This window comes from Ursus americanus, chromosome 30 (assembly GCF_024610735.1).
Source record: "Ursus americanus isolate L20-20 chromosome 30, mUrsAme1.1.p, whole genome shotgun sequence".
NCBI lineage: Eukaryota > Metazoa > Chordata > Mammalia > Carnivora > Ursidae > Ursus > Ursus americanus.
The window spans coordinates 30,964,283-30,985,643 of NC_142156.1; the positions used below are offsets into that span (position 1 = coordinate 30,964,283).

General features: G+C 51.4%; 2 protein-coding genes across 3 annotated transcripts; both read right to left on the reverse strand.

Moving 5' to 3' along the window:
- Positions 1-7,183: 7,183 nt before the first annotated feature.
- ZNF70 (zinc finger protein 70) lies at positions 7,184-15,036 on the reverse strand. 2 transcript variants are annotated; one of them, XM_045802518.2, is made up of 2 exons: positions 14,951-15,036; positions 7,184-11,920 (listed from the first exon to the last, which is right to left on the reverse strand). In XM_045802518.2, the coding sequence occupies exon 2, from the start codon at positions 11,839-11,841 to the stop codon at positions 10,495-10,497; it is 1,347 nt and encodes a 448-aa protein (XP_045658474.1). In that variant the 5' UTR covers positions 11,842-11,920; positions 14,951-15,036; the 3' UTR covers positions 7,184-10,494. The 2 variants fall into 2 exon arrangements, with proteins under 2 accessions (XP_045658474.1, XP_045658473.1); XM_045802517.2 differs by lacking the exon at positions 14,951-15,036 and adding an exon at positions 14,516-14,932.
- A 696-nt stretch (positions 15,037-15,732) lies between these two features.
- On the reverse strand, positions 15,733-21,359 carry VPREB3 (V-set pre-B cell surrogate light chain 3). The gene is made up of 2 exons (XM_045802523.2): positions 17,493-21,359; positions 15,733-16,781 (listed from the first exon to the last, which is right to left on the reverse strand). The coding sequence occupies exons 1-2, from the start codon at positions 17,539-17,541 to the stop codon at positions 16,465-16,467; spliced, it is 366 nt and encodes a 121-aa protein (XP_045658479.1). The 5' UTR covers positions 17,542-21,359; the 3' UTR covers positions 15,733-16,464.
- Between the last annotated feature and the right edge of the window lie 2 nt (positions 21,360-21,361).

Consider the following 21,361-nt stretch of genomic DNA (forward strand, 5'->3'; position numbering starts at 1 on the left):
CTGTACTTGTTGGCTGTCAAACCTTTGTAGAAACGATGTACCCAAGGAGGAGATGATCTCCAGTGCTTATGATCTTGGTAAGTATGGACTACAGATGGGAAGTGCCTGAGAGTTCTCCTGTGCCCTGCTCCTTGTTACTCAAACATGATCTTAGTAGGCTTCCAATAGGTACAATTTCTCTCCAACGTGACACATGACACCCAGGAAAGGTCCTTCCTGGCACCAAGGGACAAAAGGCCAATGAATTTAAGAAAATCTGACTCTCGATCAGCAATGCTTTCAGAGAAAGATCCTGATCAAAGAGAAGGAAATGTGAATATTGATAAAGGGAAAACCTCACTGAGATGGAGTCGGGAAGCCAGAAGAGGGAAGGTCTGGTGCCGCACCACTTGACTCAAAAGTTGTCAATTACAGGGGCACCTGGGTGGCTCAGTCGTTAAGCGTCTGCCTTCGGCTCAGGGCATGATCCCGGCGTTCTGGGATCGAGTCCTGCATCAGGCTCATCAGCTGGGAGCCTGCTTCTTCCTCTCCCACTCCCCCTGCTTGTGTTCCCTCTCTCGCTGGCTGTCTCTCTCTGTCAAATAAATAAATAAAATCTTTAAAAAAATTAAAAAAAAAAGTTGTCAATTACAGACCCCCCCCCCCCCACTGAAGAAGAATCCTCAGTAGGGAAGAATCATCAATTACAGGCCCACAGGAAAAGACGTATATTACATTTCCTACAAAAAATTGACTACCTCAGCAACTCAGGCGGTGAAAAATGGCCATCAGCCTGAACTCTTGCTGTTCTCCAATAGACTTTCATTTAAAACCATCCCTCCCAACTTCCTCTTTCTTTTCCATGAAATAATGTTCCTCTGCTTTGTTTGCTGGACTAGCCTATAGTTTTTGCCATAGCTTACTTGTCCCAAATTACAATTCTCTGCTATACGTAATGCCATTTTTGCTGGTAAAATAACAGTGACTGCCTTATTTTTAAGGTCAACAAGTTAAAGTGGCAAAAACAGTTTTTATCCAGGAACTATTGCAATAACGGGAAAGAGACTTAGTATAGAACCTGGCTCAATTCAAATACCACATGGGCAAGTGGGCATTTGTTGCCAAGGAGCAGGGTGTGAGGGGCAGTGGATGGAAGATTTCTAAGAGGGGACACCATGGGTAAGGGGGATTCTGGCTAACCCGACCTAACTGGATTCTTTGCGGAAGACAGGCCAGGGCGATCAGACTTCACCTGGGGGATGGTGGAGGATGGGGAACCCAATCAGTATCGAGGGTGAGAGATTCTGGTAAAATTAACTTTGTAGAGTTCTTGCTAAAAAACATATTTTAGATGGGGTGTCTGGTGGTTTAGTCTGTTAAGTGTCCAACTCTTGATTTCGGCTCAGGTCATGATCTCAGGGTCATGGGATCGAGCCCTGCGTTGGGCTCTGTGCTCGGAAGGGAGTCTGCTTCTCTTTCTCTCCCTCTCCCTTTCCTCCCACTCATGCTCTCTCTCTCTAAAATAAATAAATCTTTTTTAAAAAACAGATTTTAGGGGTACCTGGGTGTCTCAGTCAGTTAAGCATTCGACTCTTGATCTCAGCTCAGGTCTTGATCTTAGGGCCTTGAGCTCAAGCCCCAAGTTGGGCTCCACGCTGGGTGTGGAGCTTACTTAAAAAAACAAAAACAAAAAGAGATTTTAGAAGGAAGCGTACAGCTGGGCCTAGGAGAAGCTTCAGGAGCCTGACTGCAGTTTGGTCAAGGAAAGAATCTTTGTCAACACACACACACCCATTTGATATCCTGTAACTTAGATAGCAGAATAGAAGGTTACCCACTATTAATACATCTAGCGTTAGGTTGTAGGGAAATGGAGGGGGCTGTTATAAATGCACGCACGGGCACCTGGCTGGCTCTGTTGGTTAAGCAGTCTACTCTTGATCTTGGGGTTGTGAGTTCAAGCCCTATGTTGGGTATAGAGATAACTTAAAAAATAAAATCTTAAAAGTCGGGGCACCTGGGTGGCTCAGTCAGCTAATCATCTGACTCTTGATTTCTGATCAGGTCATGATCTCAGGATTCTGAAAGCAAACCCTGTGTTGGGCTCTATGCTGGGCATGGAGCCTGGTTGAGATTTTCTCTCTCTCTCTCCCCCTCCCCCAACCCCACCTCTCTCTCCCCCACGTGCCTGCTCTCTCTCTCTCAAAATAACTAAATAAATAAAATCTTAAAAGTAAGTAAGTAAATAAATGCATGTATGTTCACACAGAAACAAGAAAGAAATGCTGGGAGCTACTGACTATTTTCTATGCCTGTTCACTCGCTGTAGCTGGCGTATATTGCTTCCACTGCCCGTTCTGTATTCCCTTTGCCTTCAGCAAGCACCTCAGCGGGTCCAGGTACTTGTCCAATGGGGTACCCCAAATCTCCATTCTGGAGGATCTAGGACATAAGCATTTCTGAAGGAGGTGGAAGTAGTTGGCATGAACTGTCCTCACGGGATGAAGGTCCCCCGAGGCCCTCATAGCCGCAGACACATTCCTCCCAGCTCCCGATACCAATAGGCTGCTCACCCATGCCTGTGGTTCACCGTTGCTCCCACAGTGGTCAGGGGGGGCGGCCCCTTACCGTGTCCTCGGAAAAAGCCTGCTTCTCTTGGGAACGAAAACTTCTCAGCTAGCAGAGCCTGAAGGTGTGTGTATGGGAAACACATTCTGGCTGCTGGCATCCCCGCCTATAAATCCTGGCTAGGCGGCGAAGCGGCACCACTTTTTCTGTTACATTTTTATGGTTTCTAGCATCATCGCACTGTATTCCAAGAACATAATCTGCCTTCAGCCTGGCCCGGCATGTGTGCATTTTTGTTCCATGTGTCCTTGGGAAGAACGTGTGTTCTGTGCTTGGGACACTCTGCTCCATGGACGGCTCTGGGTTAACTATGTTGTTCGAGTTCTCTCTAGCCCTTTTCATTCACAGCCCTCTTCTATCAGTTACTGGCAGAGCTGTGTAAAAATCTGGTAGCACTCCTGCATCTCGTAGGAGTCCCCAGGCTTGGCTTCCTGTGACCCCACAGCTGGGGGTGGGCTTCCCCCAGGCAGGTCCGACCAGACCAGTGGCATGACTGAAGCAAGGGGGAGAGGGAGACGCTGCATCTGCTCCTGTGGAGAGGCGGGAGGGGAGGCAGCTTCTGGAAGTCCCATAGGCTGGTGAGTACCAGGCGGGTGGGCCGCGTCCTGCTCCGGGGTAGCTCTACGGGACAGGCTCCTGGCGCCCCCTGGTGGCGCCTTGCTTCATGTCAGATACTTAGCTTCTGGAATGCACTGAGGTCTCAGACAAGCCGACCCCGCTGTGGCCCCAGCCCGGTTCTCTTATGTCCCCATGGATTTGCAGGTCTCTTCGTCTTCTTCCCTTTCACTCCCCTGCTCCAGGTATTCTGGGGAAACAGGCTCCTGCCGGCATTCTCAGCATTGGTGCCTGAGAACACAAAACACTAAGGTCTCCTGTTATAATCTTGAAACTGACTCCAGGCTCTTCTCCACTTAACTCTTCTATGAATCGAAATTCCTGCTGGGCCCTGGCTCCATCACACTGGGAAGAAACCAAGGACGAGGTGAGCTTCAGTCACTGTGAAGATCTGAGAGCCCTGGCTACCTGGGCAGGAGGTAGGCTGTAGAGGATGAGGGCTCAGGCAAAACCGTGGTTGGGGGTGCTTGGGGTGCTTGCAAAGTCACTGTTAGTCATATGTAAATATGCCAGGTCTTAAGATGATGTGAAAGTGTCACAGTGAGACATAGAGGACAGCAGTCACCCTATCCTAGACCCGCTCTATCTTCTCATTCTCCACTAACCAAAGTCTTGACCCTCACCCTAAACCTGGCCTTCTTCCCTGGTCCAGCTGCACCTGACACCTAGAATACAGCACAGGGCCGGGAAGGGTGCAGTGGGGGAACCTAACCCTGGAGAAGGATGCCCCATCTTCAGCCCATGTTCTTTCTGTGGGTGAGAGACAGCTGTCCCTTGAAGGCCACCCTTCCTCCCTTCCTGCCAGAGGAAGGCGTGTTTGGGAACATAGGGGTTCAGTGTGGCTTGAGCGGGGAGGGCCTGGGCGAGGAGGAGGGGTCACATCAGGAAGGGCCTACAGGCTGGCCACAACACAGTGCTACACAGAAACCCACGGGGATGTTTGAGGAAGGGAGTGACCCCATCAGACTGAGAGTCAGAATGATCACTCTGGCTTCTGAAGGGAGAAAGGCCAGAGGGGAAGTCAGACCAGTGGTGGGAGGGGAGGGGAGGGGGTTGTGCAGTGGGCCAGCAGTGGATGGCAGCAGCCCTGCGTAGGAGCAATCAAATGACAGGAGGAGATGGCATCAAGAGATTAAGGGCCAGACTTTTGGGGTGGGGATGAGTAAATGAGAAGGCAGAAGAGAAGGTGGTTATCTGGCTCTTGGCTTGAAACCAGCAAGTCTGGAGAAAAGAATAGGTGATAGAGAGCTGGAAAGCATCTTTGATGTGCAGAATGGGCAGGAGTAAGTCTTGTTCACACAGCATAGGCTCCAGTCCCCAGCCCACTGTGGGGAGGTCCCTCCCCTCCAGAGCTCAGTCAGGTAGAAAGGAAGATGGGCAGAGAGGGAGGTCCCTATCGGGAACCCCAAGGTGGGCCATCAGCAGGAGGGAGAGGCCTTGGGCTTTATTTGTAAGACCCACATAAATCCCCGCTAGCCTCCAGGAAGGCAGCTGTGCCCCCTTTCCACCCCCAGCCTGAGCCCAGGACAGCTCTTCAATTTTGAGGGTGCCTGTGGTCCTGGGAGAAGACCCATCCAAAACCACAGAAGGGGCAACTTCCTTTTCCAAAAGATGAGGCAACATGAGGGTTACATAAGGAGCACATTTTTACTTGGTTGCTTGACTCCCTTTCTCATTTCAGGGGTTCCAGGACCTGGAAGACCTAAGTGAGGGCCAGAGGGCAGAAACGGTGGTGCTTCCGGTGATCTCCAGGCAGGGAGCAGATGAAGCCTGGCTAAGGGTGGTGGCCAAAGGGAGCAGGGGTTGAAAGACACTTCACTTGGGGAGCTCTCCTAAGAGCCTTTCACATGTTTGCAGGTCGCCACCAGAAGGCGCTCTGGACCTCAGAAGGCAGGCGGGGGGCGGGGGGGGGGGCATGGATATGGATAAGGGAGAGTTTTCAGCATGTGCCCCCCACAGGCATTCTGAGTGCTGTGCAAGTGTATGGCCTGTGGTGCAGGAGGGATGGTCCACCCCAATTCCACACACTGGGCAACCTTCTGAGGCGGTGTCCTGAAGATGGGGTTCTCCCACAAGAAATGCGCTTCTCTTTCCCCACCCCCAGTAAATCTGTGCATTGGCACTCTGGCAAATGCACATATCCACCTTGTGTGACGTTGGTGAACGTCCATTTGTCCCCCAAGGGCTGACAACTCTGAGCGGACGGAGAGGACTTCGTTTTCACTTTGGCCTGTGGTGACTAAACCTGAAAAGTCCTGGCAACGACTGCCCAAGGCTGCAGCATAACCTCCAGAATTGTTCTTTCCCACGGCTGCCGGGGAGATCTGACACTAAAGCACCTCACTTCCGCGAAGTCACGGCCTCTGTTTCCCCCCCTGCCACCGGGGTGGCCAGAGTGACCACATTCTCGAGCCTCTGCGATTGTGACAGTGCTTCCCCTCCCCAGCACAGGAATGGGAAGGGGGAAGGCCGACATGGGGCCCCACCTGGGACAGACAGGTGACAGGGATGGGGATTAGGAGATCAGGGTCCCCGCCTCTCGTCCAGATTACCATACACGTTCACTCAGGGAGTGTAGGATGGATCCGTGAGGTCTAATTCTTTGCTACACCTGGCAGTGTTTTCTGTAAAGTAAACCACAATATACTGTTCCAAGTTGTGTTGAAAGAACTTGGGGAGTAAGAACGGAAATTTAAAGAAATATTTCAAAACGCTAGTAGCGTACTAATCCTCTACACCCCGTTTGCCATGCAGGTTTGTATTTCTATCTCGTCTGAGCTCCACAGGGCTGTGAGGTAGCATCATTCCTCCGTGTCACAGCCAAGAACACTGAAGCCAGAGGCTGACTTTAAGAGTGGGCTCAGGACAGAACCTGGCACTGACAAAGGCAGGGAGGAGCAGGTGTGCCCAACGGCAGACCCTCAGCCTCCCTGGAAATAATACCCCACACGTGGTGAATGCCTCCTAGAGATGGGGCTTAAATGAGCTTGGCCTTTCTGGGTTAAAGGAGTTCATCTATATTAAAATATAAGTATGCAGATGAGCTATGCCTTACTCTAAATTGTGATATGAGAACTTCTCGCATAAAAAGAAAAAGAATTACAGAAAGAATCGGAAAATAAAATCCAACACTTTGCTGTTTATAAGTTATACAGCAAAATATATACACAAATTTTAAAAACAAAATGCTGAGTGAAATCAACTCTCATGCAGGTGCAAACTGAAAAAAGCAAGGGGCTTCAATTATGGTTTCTGGAAAAGAAAAATCGAAGCTAGGAGCATTAAAAGAGACAAAGAGGGCACTAAAAGGCACAGTTTTTCAATATATTACTATTAAATATATATGCTCCAAATATCCTGGTACTTACTTAGTGATACCCTGCCTATTTCTCAAAAAGGATTTGAAAAAACACATCTAGGGGCGCCTGGGTGGCATAGTCGTTAAGCGTCTGCCTTCGGCTCAGGGTGTGATCCCGGCGTTATGGGATCGAGCCCCACATCAGGCTCCTCCGCTGGGAGCCTGCTTCTTCCTCTCCCACTCCCCCCTGCTTGTGTTCCCTCTCTCGCTGGCTGTCTGTCTCTGTCAAATAAATAAATAAAATCCTAGAAAAAAAAGAAAGAAAAAAGAAAAAACACATCTAACATTGCAACAGTGAACATAAAATAGAAACAAATTTAAGTGAAACAAAAATAACATAAAGTAAAAAACACAAAATCAGACCATGATTTGATCATGTGAGTGAGTGTTCTTAACTATTGTGGGGCTCACAGAGCCTTTCCAAAATGTGGTGAATGCTACAGGTCCCCCCCCGCCAAGCCCCGAACAATTCATTCACGTACATAGCCACCCAGCTTTTTCCATCCCTCTTGCCGCCTCTAAAATAGACCTGTGCACTCATGGACTCCTAGGCAGTCTGCAGACACCAGGTTAAGAACTGTAAAGTAAACAACAGAGAAAGTATGAATTTGAATAAAGCAATTTAAAAACAAGTTTAACAAATAGAACCGATGGAGTACAAACCCATTTTTTGAGAGTACACAAATGCTTTATAAAAACTGATCATATCTTCAGGCCCAGAGTAGTTCTATGGACACTGAGAAATGTTGACACCACAGCACAGTAAGAAAGAACAGCAATGACCTATGCATTCATCACTTGGAAATAGAGAAAAAAGAATAACACTTGGGCCGAAAGGAAATTCCTCATACGATAACAAAAACTCGCACGTGTCAAACTGACAAGAGTGCAGAAAAAGCTCTAAAGAAAAAAGCCCTAGACCAAAGTACCTGCATTTACTAGAAACAATAAAATAGGATTAGCTATACCTAAATAATTTCAGAAGTGTAAGATAGGAAGTAAAAAATTAAAAAGGGCAGACAGAATACATACACTTCGACGAAACCATTCGATTAGTCAACAAAACCAAGAGTTGAAGCTTTACAACACTCAACATCTGCCATAGAAGGAAAAAAATGTAAGACAGACAAAAATGACAACTAAATCCAAGGACGATTACAATATTATCAGGATGTTCTCCTGTAATATTACACTGTTCAAGAACCTAAATAAATCGAAGGATTTAAAAATACATAAAACAGTGAAGGAATGCGAACAGAAGGGACTAGGTTCTGCTCACACTTTGAAAAGTACCTGGTCCTACCACGGTTATGTGAGAATCTGTGAGAATCACCTGGGGAGCTTCTAGAAAGGGGGTCTCAATCCCCATGTTACATAAATTGTCGAGAGGAAGGAAGACGTGGGGGTGATGAGGAGGAGGAGAAAGTGCATATGCCCAAATGCAAGAAGAGCATAAAGTGAGCTAAGGGACGCTGGGAGAGCAGGGAGCGTCTGGGCAGGGTGGCGTGAACTCCCTGTGGTCTGTTCAGAAGGAGCAAACCAGACTGGCTGAAATGGGGGCTTATGTGCAGAAAAGCCCCTGAGGGTTGGTTTTAAGGAGAGTGGTGGCATGTGCAAAAAGATGCTTTAAGAAAATCAGTTTGGCTGGGGTGTGCAGAAGCACACGGAGAGAGACATCAAAGGTAGGAAACCGATGACTGACGGATAAGGACAGGCCTGGCCCGGGGAAGCCCAATGGGGGGTACCGAGGAGGTAGATCTTGGGGAGGGAGCTGCTGTCCCACTGACACCGAGCAGGGGTCTCAATTCTCTCTGCACTCTTAGTAGTGGCTGAAGACCCTCAGTGCAGGCCACCTGCAGACAATGCCCGGGGCCAGCCAGTCAGGCCAGTCTAGCCGGTGGTACGGTAGGTTCTAGGAGACCCTGGTGCTGGCTCAAGGTTTCACACGTTCAAGCCACAGAGAGGAGCTGGATGGGAGCAGCTGCTGTCCTCATGGCTGGGACTCCCACTGTGATCCCCCCAGTTGGAGACCTGGCCTTTTAAAATCTCAGCCTGCCAAGCTCCACTTACTAAGTAACAATTACTTGTCCATTTTTATTCATCAAAATGATACATGACCCCAAGCTGAGCTTCTGATTAGCTGAAATAGCCAGGATTACCACGATGGGGGTCATGGGATTCCAGCCATAAATTTTTGGAAAACTTCAGAATTGCTCAGACTGCCCCTGAAGAGCCTGGGGAAAGGCAGTACCAAAGAGATCCCCGTGGCCACACGAAGGCCTGAGGACCTGGGACAAAGACCTCTCAACCAGCCAGGAACGACACTGCCTCAGCCCATTCCTGGCGGATGGGAGGCATGGGGACCGAGACAGATCGGGCGCCTTCGAACTCTGCTCACGACAAGCAGGCCTGACATTTGGGGGTGCCGGGGTTGCTAGATGCCTAGCATAGGGCTCACACCCTGGCTACGTACTGGAACGTACGTAGGGGAGCTTTAAAAACACACCACTGGCTGAGCTCCACCTCTGGGGATACCGACTGAATTGGTCCAGGCAGGCAACAGGCTATGGTACTGTATGAACATCGAGGATGTGGCCACACAGACCACACTGCTGCTGGGAGATGTTCGGGATGGCATCCAGAGAGGGGCCCTGTCTGGTAGGTGGCCCCATAGGGCATCCACAGCCCAGGGTGCAGGCTGGAAGAAGTGAAGGAAAGCCTAATCCCAGGTTCAGTGACAGCATGGGCTGCAGGACCTGCCATCGGGGGAACCAGCAGGACGCCTCTCTGGCCTTTAGGAAATAGATCTCTGGGTGGGGCAAGGGTCCTTCTGGTCTCTGTCCTCAACTGCCAGTTGCCAAAGCCCTTCATGGGTGCTTTCATTCTGAACAGCAGTCGGCCAGGTCCCAATATCCCCATCGCACAGACAGGGAAAAAGAGCCTTGGAGCTTCCTCAAGGTCACACAGGTAGGAGGAGCAGAACTGGGATCTGAACTGGGACCTCTGACTGAATCGCCTTGCTTCCTTCGTTCCCCCAGCACTGGAGGGCAGAGAGGTGGCTGCAGAGCCACCAGACGAGAAACAGACCCTGCTGCTGACCAAGGCACGCTGTGGTCTTGGTAGCCCTAGGTCGTGTGGAGGGGTTAAAACTGGAGGGCACTAATGCCTTATGCCAGGCTAAGTCAAAGCCAGGGTCAAATGTCCTCTGGCCTACAGGACCAAACCTCTACCGTCCTGTGAAAGAGCCATCTGCCAGAAACCTCCCTTACTCTAATCCAGAACAGGGATTAAGAGACCACACCACCCTCTTCCCCAACCCCAGAATGAATCCTTCCAGACCTTCCCTTTCTTCTGTAACCTGTTTTGGTTGTCCCCACCAATGCCCAAGCCAGGTAGAAGATTCCATTTTGCCATTAACGTATCTACTTTCAGATTCATTTTTCTTTAGCGGATTTGGACTGTGAGCACAGTTCTGTCTTCTAAAAGTGCCAGACTGCAGCTGATGTTAAAGAGTTCATCTGACATTTTTATGCATTTAACTCAACTTTCTCTCTCTGGTGTTTATTCTTCTGGATTTTGACAAAGGCGAAAAGAGGGCAAAACTCAATCTCACAGGCTTGGGAGTCAAACGTGAACGACTGAAGGCCCGCTCTCTCTTTGGCTGCACCTCTGTTTCAGCGGCCTTCCCATCACTCCACCCTCCCTTCCACTCAGTAAACCTGCTGCGTGTGAAGCGCCCGGGGCCGGGGGGCGGGGGGGTGCTGGCTGCTAGCATGGGGGGCCAGAAGCGCTGGGGGTGGCATGTTTCCATTCAGCCCTGGGATCAGGGAGGTGGACGGGGTCTTACAGACAAGGCGATGGGGTGTGGGCTCCGTCTGGGAAAGGATTGCAAGCTTTGGTGTGAGCTCCTCCTTCTAGAGCTTCTCCCCAGCATGGATTTTCTGATGCCGAATAAGGTGTGAGCTTCCCCTGAAGGACTTGCCACATTTGTTACACTCATAGGGCTTCTCTCTGGTGTGGGTTTTATAGTGCTCAATAAGGGCTGACCTGTGCCGGAAGGCTTTGCCACACTCGTTGCACGCATAGGGTTTCTTCCCGGTGTGGATTCTCTGGTGCTGAATCAGGGCAGAGCTGTGGCAGAAGGCCTTCCCGCACTGGCCGCACTCATAGGGCTTCTCCCCAGTGTGGATGCGCTGGTGCTCGATGAGGGAGGAGCTCTGGCTGAAGGCTTTCCCACACTTATGGCATTTGTAGGGTTTTTCGCCAGTGTGGGTCTTACGGTGTTCAATGAGGTTGGAGCTCTGGCTGAAGGCCTTCCCACACTCTTCACATTTGTAAGGTTTCTTCCCGGTGTGAATCCTCTGGTGCCGAATGAGGTGGGACCTGTGACAAAAGGCTTTCCCACAGAGATCGCATTCGTGAGGTTTCTTCAAGGTGTGGATTTTCCGATGCTGGCTCAGGCCAGAGCTCTGGTTGAAGGATTTCCCACATTCCTTACACTGATAAGGTTTCTCTCCTGTATGGATTCTCTCGTGTTTTCTGAGACTTGAGCTCCGGCTGAAATCTTTCCCACATTCCCTACACTCATACGGTCTCTTCCCAGTGTGGGTTTTCTGGTGTTGCGTGAGGGCTGAGCTCTGGCGAAAGGCTTTTCCACATTCTCGGCATTCATAGGGCTTCTCCCCGGTGTGGATTATCTGATGTCTGAGAAGGTGTGAGCTCTGGCTGAAGGCCTTCCCACACTCACAGCACTCATAGGGCTTCTCCCCAGTGTGAATCACCAGGTGCCTGAGAAGGTGTGAGCTCTGGCTGAAAGCCTTCCCGCATTCCCGACACGCATAGGGTTTTGCAGGTGGTACAGTTCTGTGAGGTTCGTTAGGTCCTGAGTGCGCCCTGCTTGCCTTCTCACAGTTGTGTTTATTGGGTTCCTCTCCACTGTGGATTATCTGACACATACTAAGGTCTGATTTCTGGAAGAAGGTTGGGCTGAAGATTTCATCATCCTGGGCTCTGTTTACTGGGGGGGTACTCTGATGCTGAACAGGGCTTGAGCACAGACTGAAATTGCCCTCATAATCGTCATGTTCCTCGTCTTGCTCCCCGAGAGGGATCTCCTTATAAATAACAGCCATTTGTTCTAAACCTCTTTCCCGAAGAAAAGGGTCTCCCAGGTCCTCCTCTGGGAAGAGGTCTTGCTGCATCTCTAAGCCATCCTCAAACACAAAGGTCTCACCAAACTTGGCTGCTGGGGGAACCTCCATTGTGAATCTAGTATCACTCCCAAAGACTGTATTTCTTGAAAGATGGTCTTCTTAAGGACACACTTACTCTTCTCCCAATCTGAGAAGAAAACAAGGGATATCGTCAAGTCTGCAAATCAAGAACCTAGTACGTACCTCCTTCCTGTGCCAGAGTCTATCATGGACAAAACAAAACAAGTATAAGACACAAGCTTGCCCTTGAGATGATCCCCACTGAGTTAGAGACAAGTGTGATTTATCAGAAACAACTACAAAGAAGACAGAATCAAGTGCTACACCATGGGACCTAGAATCTAAAGACTGAAGATGTTCAGAAAGGTAGACTAGAGCAGGAAGTGGAGCCATAGTGGAAAAAGGGCAAGATTCTGGCTAATGGAAAGAGGGGGTTTTTGAGAAAGAGAGAGTGCAAACTTCCCTCCTTTACTAGCTTAGCTACACACCCTGCAGCCAGGTGCCCAAACCACAACCCTGGGAGTCAGCCTAGACCTTCTCCCTCTCTCACCCCAAACGTCTAGTCTGTCCATTTCCTGAGGCTTTATTAAGAGGTCTCTGCCTCTCTGTCAGTCCGCAGCTCAGGCCTCAGTGCAACTCCCCAGGATTACTTCAGTACTCACCTCCCAAATGACCACCTACCTCCAGCTTCTACTCCTCCCTCAGGTCTCTACATTGACACCAGCGTCAAATACCCCAAACACAGGCCTGACCATCTGTCTCAGGATCTGCGGCAGCCCAAATCCTTCACAAGGCCCTTCACACCAACCCTTCCAGCCCCATCTCCAGCCTCTCCTTCCACACACCCCTAGCTGCTGCTTCCTCCTCCTCACAGATGCCCCTCCCTTCTCAGACTGCCACTGACTCATCTCCCCAGACTCAGTCCTAATGTCCCCTTTTCTGCACCCTAAGACTGGTGATCTCAGGCACACCGAGTGACCTGCAGAGCTCGGTGCAAGAGTCCATCACAGCACTTACCACCCTGGATGGTAAACATCGGCTGTCAGGACTCCTGCCACCACTGCCGGAGTGCTCCCTGAGGGCAAGTACTGTGCTCCTTCATTGTGGAGCCCCCAGCCCCAGCACAACAGGACATTGGTTGCATACATACATGATTGAAATGGAGGAAAAGCCATTTGTTTTAGTGCTAGAACTGATGGCCACACTTTTTTGAGGGGAGGGCAGCACAGAACTCTTTATTCAAATAAATGGTCTGAGATACAAATAAATAAAACACAAAAACAGAGCTGCTCCAGTTGATGAGGGTTGTTTTCGTAGGGACAAGGACAGACCCTAGAACACCCTCTATCCCACTGTGGTGGCCTCCGAGGGACGCCATTCAGAAATTGCTGTGCAAGCTGAAGGGAAACCCCAGGTACCATGATAATGATAACAGCTCGTGTTTATTGAGCATCTACTATGTGCTAGGCACTACCAGACCTTCTATAAGCACATTTGCATTTAATCCTCACAATTCTAGACAAAGGTACTATTAGCAGTACACTGAAGCGTAGACAGTTAAGCAGCTCAAAAAACACTAAATTAATCAGTATAGTCACGATGGAACTCATTCCTATTTGGAAACGGTTTTTTTTTTTAACGAATTATCAGGTGGTAAAAAAGCCAGGTGTGAAAAGAAGCACAGAACTGGAGTATTCTCAAAAATTCTTTGACCAGGGCGCCTCATGGGGCACCTGGGTGGCTCAGTAGTTAAGCACCTGCCTTCGGCTCAGGTCATGATCCCAGCATTCTGGGATTGAGCCCCAGATCAGGCTCCCAGCTCAGCGGGAAGCCTGCTTCTCCCTCTCCCACTTCCCCTGCTTGTGTTCCCTCTCTCGCTGCCTCTCTCTCTGTCAAATAAATAAATAAAATCTTTAAAAAAAATTCTTTGACCACTTATCTCCCCTTCCCCTCCTCTTCAGCAACCATAATCACCAGTCCTTCAGGTTCTCTAGATTCATCTCATCAGGTCTAACAACCCACCAATTTCGCCCTGGTTCTCCTCTTCTAGCCCACCCTTCCCTGTCTAGCTTAGACTGTATCATGGATCGAACTACAGACTCTGGCCAGCATCATGTTCCTCACCTCCCGCCCTGCTCCAACCAGCTGCCAAATACCAACGTTCTCCGTTAGTTCCTCCTAAGATGCTAAATATTGCCAAAGAAAATCATAGGACTGGGTACTGCACCGAGACAAATTTCAAGTTTCCAATTTCGGCTGGGACTTCAGCATCTTCAGCTCTTGTATCCAGTGACCTCCTTACGGCCAATCCCTCTCTTCTCAGACCTCACTTTCCCACCCCTTTGGCAGTGCTCACCAATAGCTCCCTTCTCAAAACCCTTCATTTGAGGAGTTGCAAATTGGCAGCCTGGGGATCCTGCCGCAGACACGTTTTCTTTGGCTCGAAAAGAGTTGGAACTTTTTCTTTTTGTTGGACTTAGTTGCCAATACTGGAAACTCTGTAGGTTTCAGGCTTTCTCTTGAAAACCTCAAAGATGTGATAATACGGGTCAATCCCTTCATTAAACCCACCTTGCCTACCTGAACGCCTCAAGGTTTTGAGCCCCCCCTTCCCACCTCCTGCTTTATTCCCTTCATTTCTGAAAGTTCTTCCCTCCCCAGTTTTCACGCTCTCTGGTCTCCTTTTCTTGGTATCTGTAATTGCAACTCTTCCTCCACCCACCTGTTAAATCCTGTTGCTTCCAAGGTTCCCTCCTTAGGGGTTTTCCATTCCCGCTACGGACCACCTACATGGTGAAGTCTCCACTCTGTTTAGAAAGTTGGCAATTCTTTATCTGTCCTCAACAATGTTTTAAATATTTTTGGACCGAAGATCCAAAGGTCTGGAACCCCATCTTCCCGCCTCTCTCGGGGCCTTCCTCGGCTCCTCCTGCATCCGTCACCCTATGCTTGGGGAGCCCTCAGGGCCTGGGCTCCCGGGAGACCCCCGGTCCGGTCAGGGTTTCCTCGCTGGAGGCCCGCGAGCGGCTGCGGACACGCACACGCCGCCCAAGCGGCGACGGGGGCGCCCCTACATGCTGCCCACCGAAGGGGGACTCCCACACCCGGGGCCACCGGAGAGACAGGTGGTCACACTGCCTGACGCGGAGCCACTCACCTGGGCCGGGGCGGGGCCGCTCACCTGGGCCGGGGCGGGGCCGCGGGCGGGCGGGGCGGGGCCGCACCTTAGCTGCTCCAACCCGCGGCCGACCCGGCCTCGCTCCGCGGCGGCTGCTGACGCGGAGCCCGCGGCGGCCCGAGCGCCCGGAGCCCCGCCCCCCCGCCCGCAGGCACTTCCGGGACCGCTCTAGGCCGCATGGAGGTCCCGGCGTCTCGGTGCTCCTGCGGCGTTTGGTGTCCGTGCGCGGAGGCGCTCCGGTTCGGGGCCCTAGGACGGGGACTGGTTCCCGCGGTTCCCACAGCGTATCCTGGGCTTGGGGAAACAGCTGGTCGGCCGTTGGCGGGAGCGCAGAAGAGGCAACTGGGGCCGGGAAGGGCGGGCGGGCCTAGAGCCGCAGGCAGGCGGCCGAGTTCCCGCTGCACTTGCCCTTTGGGTGGGGGCGAGCCAGAGGCCGAGCGGGTGGCTGGGATCTTCTGGAGAAGGGAAGGGGTTCCCAGAGCTGTGGAGCGCGTCACCCCGCACAGGCCCAGGGGTCCTGCATGATTCACCCTTGCTGGGTAGCCTTATCCTGCCTGCCGTGCTGGTATCAGCAGAGACTGAGATGGGAAGGGGCTGGGAGTGTAGGCTGGACCCTGGAGACCCCAACTCCAGTGCATGTGAGGGATGACCTCCAGACATAAGGCACCTCTTAGGGGAACCGGGAGGGAAGAAGAGTGTGTTCTTGAACCGCCCCCCCCCCCCACATGCCCTCCTCCCACCCTTACCCCCACACGCTCAGCTCTGCTTCTAATAAGGATTGCTCCTCCACCCAGTGCTTCCTACTCGGCCAGTTGCTCAGGTATAGCCTTCCCTGCCTCTGGGAGAACCGGTGGGGGAGGGGGGCACTGCCCTATTACTGGGGACCAGTAGAACACACATTCCTAATAGGAGAGATGCTGCCCACCGGCAATCAGCACCCTCCGCCCCAGCCCTGGGGTGCCTCTGAGTGCCCCCACCCCACATACATACTCACACCTGCCTCCCTGCCCCATCAAGGAGTAAGCAGGGGCTCCCCTCGGCCCCCAAGCTAGCAGCCTGGGCTCCGTGTCGACCCAGTCCAGTCACCCCTTGAGCGTTGAACCACAAGCAGCCATGCAGAGCTAGGAGCAGCAAGAGCTGGTTCGTTTTTCTCTTCCTCCAGCTCCTCAGGTCACAGGAAGCCCAGGCCACCAGTCTGAGCCCCCTGGGGGCCAGTGGAGAGGCTGGGCCCCGCCCCAAGGGTCTCAGGTGCTTCCTCTTCTGTAACAATCCCCGGAATCCCTACCCCCACACTCCCAATCACTTTTTCAGCAGGCATTTCATGGCCCTCAGAATAGTTCTTATTCACATGTTTGATATTATTTTTTTACATGTTTAATATTATTAACCCATTTTACAGAGGAGAAAAATTAAGGTTTGGAGAAAGAGGGGGGCCCAAGGTCAGAGTGCGGAAATGAAAGGCAGACGAGAGGCACTCATCCCACACTCCACCCTTAGGATGTGTAACCCACAGAGCAGTAATAATCTGCATCGTCCTCAGGCTGCACAGGGCTGATGGTCAGGATGCAGGCATTGTGGGCGGCGTCTGTGGCTGCGGAGAAGCGTTCAGGGATGTCAGGGGGCCTGTGGTAGTCGTCCTCTGAGCGGTAGTAGAGGAGGTATCGGGGGGCACTGCCTGCCCGTTGCTGATACCAAGATACGCCGTACTCTCCGACAGTGGCATGGCGGGGGCTGAGCATGCAGGACAGTTGGGCCACTTGGCCTGGGAAGACCAGCAGTGCTTCCGGCTGGGCCAAGCCTGGCTGAGAGACTGAGAGAGAGAGAAACCCATGGGCTCCTTTCTTCCTGTCCCCACCCCACAAAGGCTTGGTCAGACTCCAAGGAGACCCCGACTCCTGAAAGGCTCATAGCCCAGTGCTATCGAATTGAGATGGATGGGGCACAAAGTTGGCGACCCTTAAGTCTTCATTTGTGCTATGTTCCCGAGAATCTGTGTTCAGCTGAGCACCTCGAGTTCAGAGTATGGGACTGGTGGCCTCTGGGCCCTTCTCTTCCCACCCCCATTCCTTACCCCTCAGTCACACTGGCTCTTCCAGACTCCGGCTACCACCACCAGGAAGCCACCTGGGCTGTCCCACACATCAGCTCAACCTCAGACAAATGGCTGCTGGGAATCTTCTCAAGGATAGTTTGTCCCTGAGGCCCTTGGGGTAACTTCCCATGTGAAAAACTAAAAAGGTGACCGACCACTTCTAATCTCTTCTGAGACCCCAAAGAATCAGAATCTGAAGGGATCCCAACAATCTGGTCATTCGCAAATGGGGAAACTGAGGCCCACACAGAGAAATGACTTGCCCCAGGTCTAGGGCAGAGCCACCTGTCGCCAGTTCTCCCCGCCACCTTAATGCCCCTCCTAGAACCCTCCCACTGCCCACATTGATTGGCTTCCATGCAGGGGCCTTCTGGAGCCATTGCCATTCCCCACCCCGCCCCAGGTGAGCCAGGCCTAGGAGGAGCTCACCAGACAGAAGGGCCCCAGTCAGAAGGAGGGCCAGATGCCAGCAGGCCATGGTCAGAGGCAGGGAGGCAGACAGGAGTCGTTCTGTTGGGAGTGCTCCAGGTGCTTCAGAGCACAGGCAGGGGAAGCCCCTGGACCATGACAAGGCATGCAAATCAGCCCATTGACTGGGGGTGGAGGCATGGGGGTATAGTGGCTGGGGCCCAACAGCCGGGCCCTATCTTCCCAAATGTTGGGGTCCTGGGCCCACAGGGCCTTCTGAGAACAGGAGCCCCCTAATCCACACATGCACATGCAGTTGTAGCAGGTAGATGCTTTTTTATTGAGGTGTAACTCACACAAGGTAAGATGCACAGATTTCAAGTGTATGGCTTGATGATTTTATTTATATGGAGATATATATATATATCACCACCCCCGCAACCTCTACTCAGATGACGATTTAGAATGTTTCCATCTCCCCAGAAGCCTCCGTCATGTGCCCTCCCCATCAGTAACAGGCTCTCTAACCCCAAAGGTAACCATCATTCTGACTTCAATCACGTAGATCGATTTTGCTTGCTCTACAACACCAACTCTAAGCGGAATGATAGTGTGTTTCTTTTGTTCCTGCTGCTTTTGTTCAACATTGTGAGTCACCCATATGTGTGCAGCAGTGTCTAATTCTTATAACTGCGTGTGGATAAACCACAGCGTATCCACAGCTTCTCCATTCTCCTGTTCATAGACATTTGGGGGGCGCCTGGGTGGCTCAGTCGTTAAGCGTCTGCCTTCGGCTCAGGGCGTGATCCCGGCGTTATGGGATCGAGCCTCACATCAGGCTCCTCTGCTGGAAGCCTGCTTCTTCCTCTCCCACTCCCCCTGCTTGTGTTCCCTCTCTCGCTGGCTGTCTCTCTCTCTGTCAAATAAATAAATAAAATCTTTAAAAATAAAATAAAATAAAATAAATAGACATTTGGGTGCTTTCCAGTCTTCAACCATTACAAATAAAACTGCTGTGAACATCCCTGTCAGTGTCTTTCGTGCACCTGTGTTCTCATTTCTTCTGGTACACACCCAGGAGGGAGTTGCTGGGCAGAGGAAAAATGTACATTTAGCTTTAGTAGATATTACCAGTGTTCCCAGCACGGTTGTACCAATCTGCACTGCCACCGGCGGGTAGGAGAGGTCCAGAGACATCCTCGCCAGCCCTTGACATAGTCAGTCCCTTTAATTTGCCAGACAGAGGGGAGATGACTTCCCAATTTGGGGTTCAAACTTGAATCTCAGATCCTCCTCTTCTTAACTACATGACTCCAGCCGAGATCCTTCCCCTCTCTGGAAAATGAAGATGAGCATAGTGCCAGCCCAAGGGGTGTGAAGAAGCAGATGGGATTTATTTGCTCAGTGCCAGGCACAGGGCATGTATTAATCATGCCTTGCATTTTCTGTATTCTGATGCTTTGAAATCTGGTGCCCTGCTGACCTTGGAGGGACTGACCCTGCCAGGGCTAGCCAGTTCCTAGAGTTAGCAAATAACTCACCTGAGCGGGTACTTATCAAATGCAAACCAATCCAGAGCCCACACCCCCAACTACCTCCTCTGTGGCTCTCACACTCTGGGCCACTGTCCTCCTCCCTTAGTCACCCAGGGCCAGGTACCTGACAACCAGGGACAGCCCCTATGCCCCAGAGCCCTAAAATTATTCAAACTAGCCTGTCCAGCACCTGCTTACTCTGCCTCACCTGTTCTTCCCCTTAGAAACCAAAAGGCTCCCTCTCGCCCTCTGCCTGCTGACCTACTGGGTGCTTCCCCACGTGTCCCTCTGTGGTGCGGCATGCCCCATTCTCTAGAGATGTGCTGGGAACAAACTATCTTCTCAATGGCCATCTCCTGGTCTGCTGGCCTTAGCATACCTAAATAATAAAAGCAATTAAAACAGTCCATTCTCATTAACTCAAAGCCTTGAAAGCTCCCTTGGGGGAGGTTATAAAGGCCCCCTCCAGTGGGTCCCATTTCATTTCTAACATCTCCTTAGGGCATCCCCAGGACACTCAAGATCAAAGACGCCCTTTTTTTTTTAACATTTTTTTTCAGGATTTTATTTATTTATTTGAGACAGAGAGAGAGAGAGAGCGAGAGCATGAGAGGGGGGGAGAGGGAGAAGCAGACTCCCAGCTGAGCCAGGAGCCCTATGTGGGGCTTGATCCCAGGATGCTGGGAATGATCCGAAAGCAGATGCTTAACCATCTGAGCCACCTGGGCACCCCTCAAAGACTCCTTCATGGCAGCACTGAAAATGAACACTTGGGACAACAGTGATGATTGTTGGAGCTGAGGCTCCAGGGCTTGGCATGGGCATTATTCTGGAATTTGGTTGCAGCCCCTCCTGAGCTGTGTTCTGCAGGACACAGGTCCCCAGTGACAGTGGTGTCCTGGGAAGGAAGCGTCCTGTGCTTAAATAAATGTGGGAAACACTACTTGCTCGCACAGTGTTGATTCTGAGCACTTGCTGCATACTAAGCACCAAGGTAGCATTTTAAAGTGTCACCACGTTTAAGGGGCGCCTGGCTGGCTCAGTCGGTAGAACACGCAACTCTTAATCTCAGGGTTCAAACCCCACACACACCAGGTGTGGAGTCTACTTAAAAAGAAATAAATGAAGTGTTAACCACGTTTAATCCTCACAAGGACTCTGCTGAGCCGTGTTCTTACCCCCCCCCTTGCTACAGGTGGAAGGACTGAGCTGAGTGCTTATCCACAGACAGAGTAGTGCTGGGTGAGCTGAGTGGAGGATCCAGTGCTTCTCCTAAATCAGTGTGGCCCAGAGGGCAAGACAAATAGCCTTATCACCATGGGGGGAGGGGAGCGGCGTGCATTTCTACAACCTTGGGGGAAAGGGAGCTGGCAAAGGTCAGGAGCCTGCTCCAGACACCTACCAGGGTGGAGAGGGAGTAGGAGACAGAACTGGAGAGATGGGGGAGGGGGAGAGGGGGAGGAAGGAAAGAAGATGATGGAGAGAGAGAAAGGGAGAAAGAAAGTCAAAGGGTGGGCATGGATGGAGAGGCAGAGAAACTGCCAATGTCTATACTGGCTTTATTCATAACTGCAAAAAACTGGGAACAATTCCAACAGCAGCAGGTGAATGCATCAAAAACTGGCACCTCTGGACGATGGGACCCTCCTTGGCAGTAAGAAGGAATGAGCTATTGAGCGACTCTCCCGCTCAGTGAGAGAAACCGGACTCAAAAGGATCCATGCTGTATGATTCCCTTTATACAATTCTGGAAAAGGCAGGGGCAGAACACAGAGCCGTGATGGCCAGGGGCTGGTATCGACTACAAAGGGGCATAAAGGAATTCTGGGGGGTGAGGGAAATCACCTGCCTCCCGACTGCGGTGGTAGTTTATGAAATTTGTCAAAACTTGAAAACACAAAAAAGGGTGAATTTTACTGTATGTAAATCATACCTCAATAAACTTGACCAAACAAGGAGAAAAACAAGGACAGGAGGAGAAGGGAGGCTGGAGGTGAGGAGGAAGGCAAAGAGGGAGAGGAAAGACAGTGAGCACAGGGAAAAGGGCCTTGAGAAGGTAGGGAACTGCAAAGGTGGTGAGGATCCCCTGCTTCCGCCACAGCCACAGCCCTACCAACTCGTGCTCGTAGTGGGGGTTTTCCCAGGGCAGGGGCCTGATCCAGGAATCCCCCCCTTTTCAGCTTGGGAGTGCTGTCTCTACTGGTGGGGGGATGTGGACTCGGGCCTTCCCTGGACCACAAGGCTTTGAGCCCCCACTGTAGCCCTGCCTTAGGGAGTGCCCATACTCCTGCCCCAGATCCTGTTACCAGGATACTGCGGGGGAAGGCATTTCCTGCCTAGATGACTTGGCAGCTC

Coding starts and splice junctions, on each gene's coding strand:
- VPREB3 (XM_045802523.2), bottom strand. CDS start 17,541: ATGGCCTGCTGGCATCTGGCCCTCCTTCTGACTGGGGCCCTTCTGTCT. Junction 16,782..17,492: donor GACTGGGGCCCTTCTGTCTG/GTGAGCTCCTCC, acceptor TCTCTCTCTCAG/TCTCTCAGCCAGGCTTGGCC.
- ZNF70 (XM_045802518.2), bottom strand. CDS start 11,841: ATGGAGGTTCCCCCAGCAGCCAAGTTTGGTGAGACCTTTGTGTTTGAG.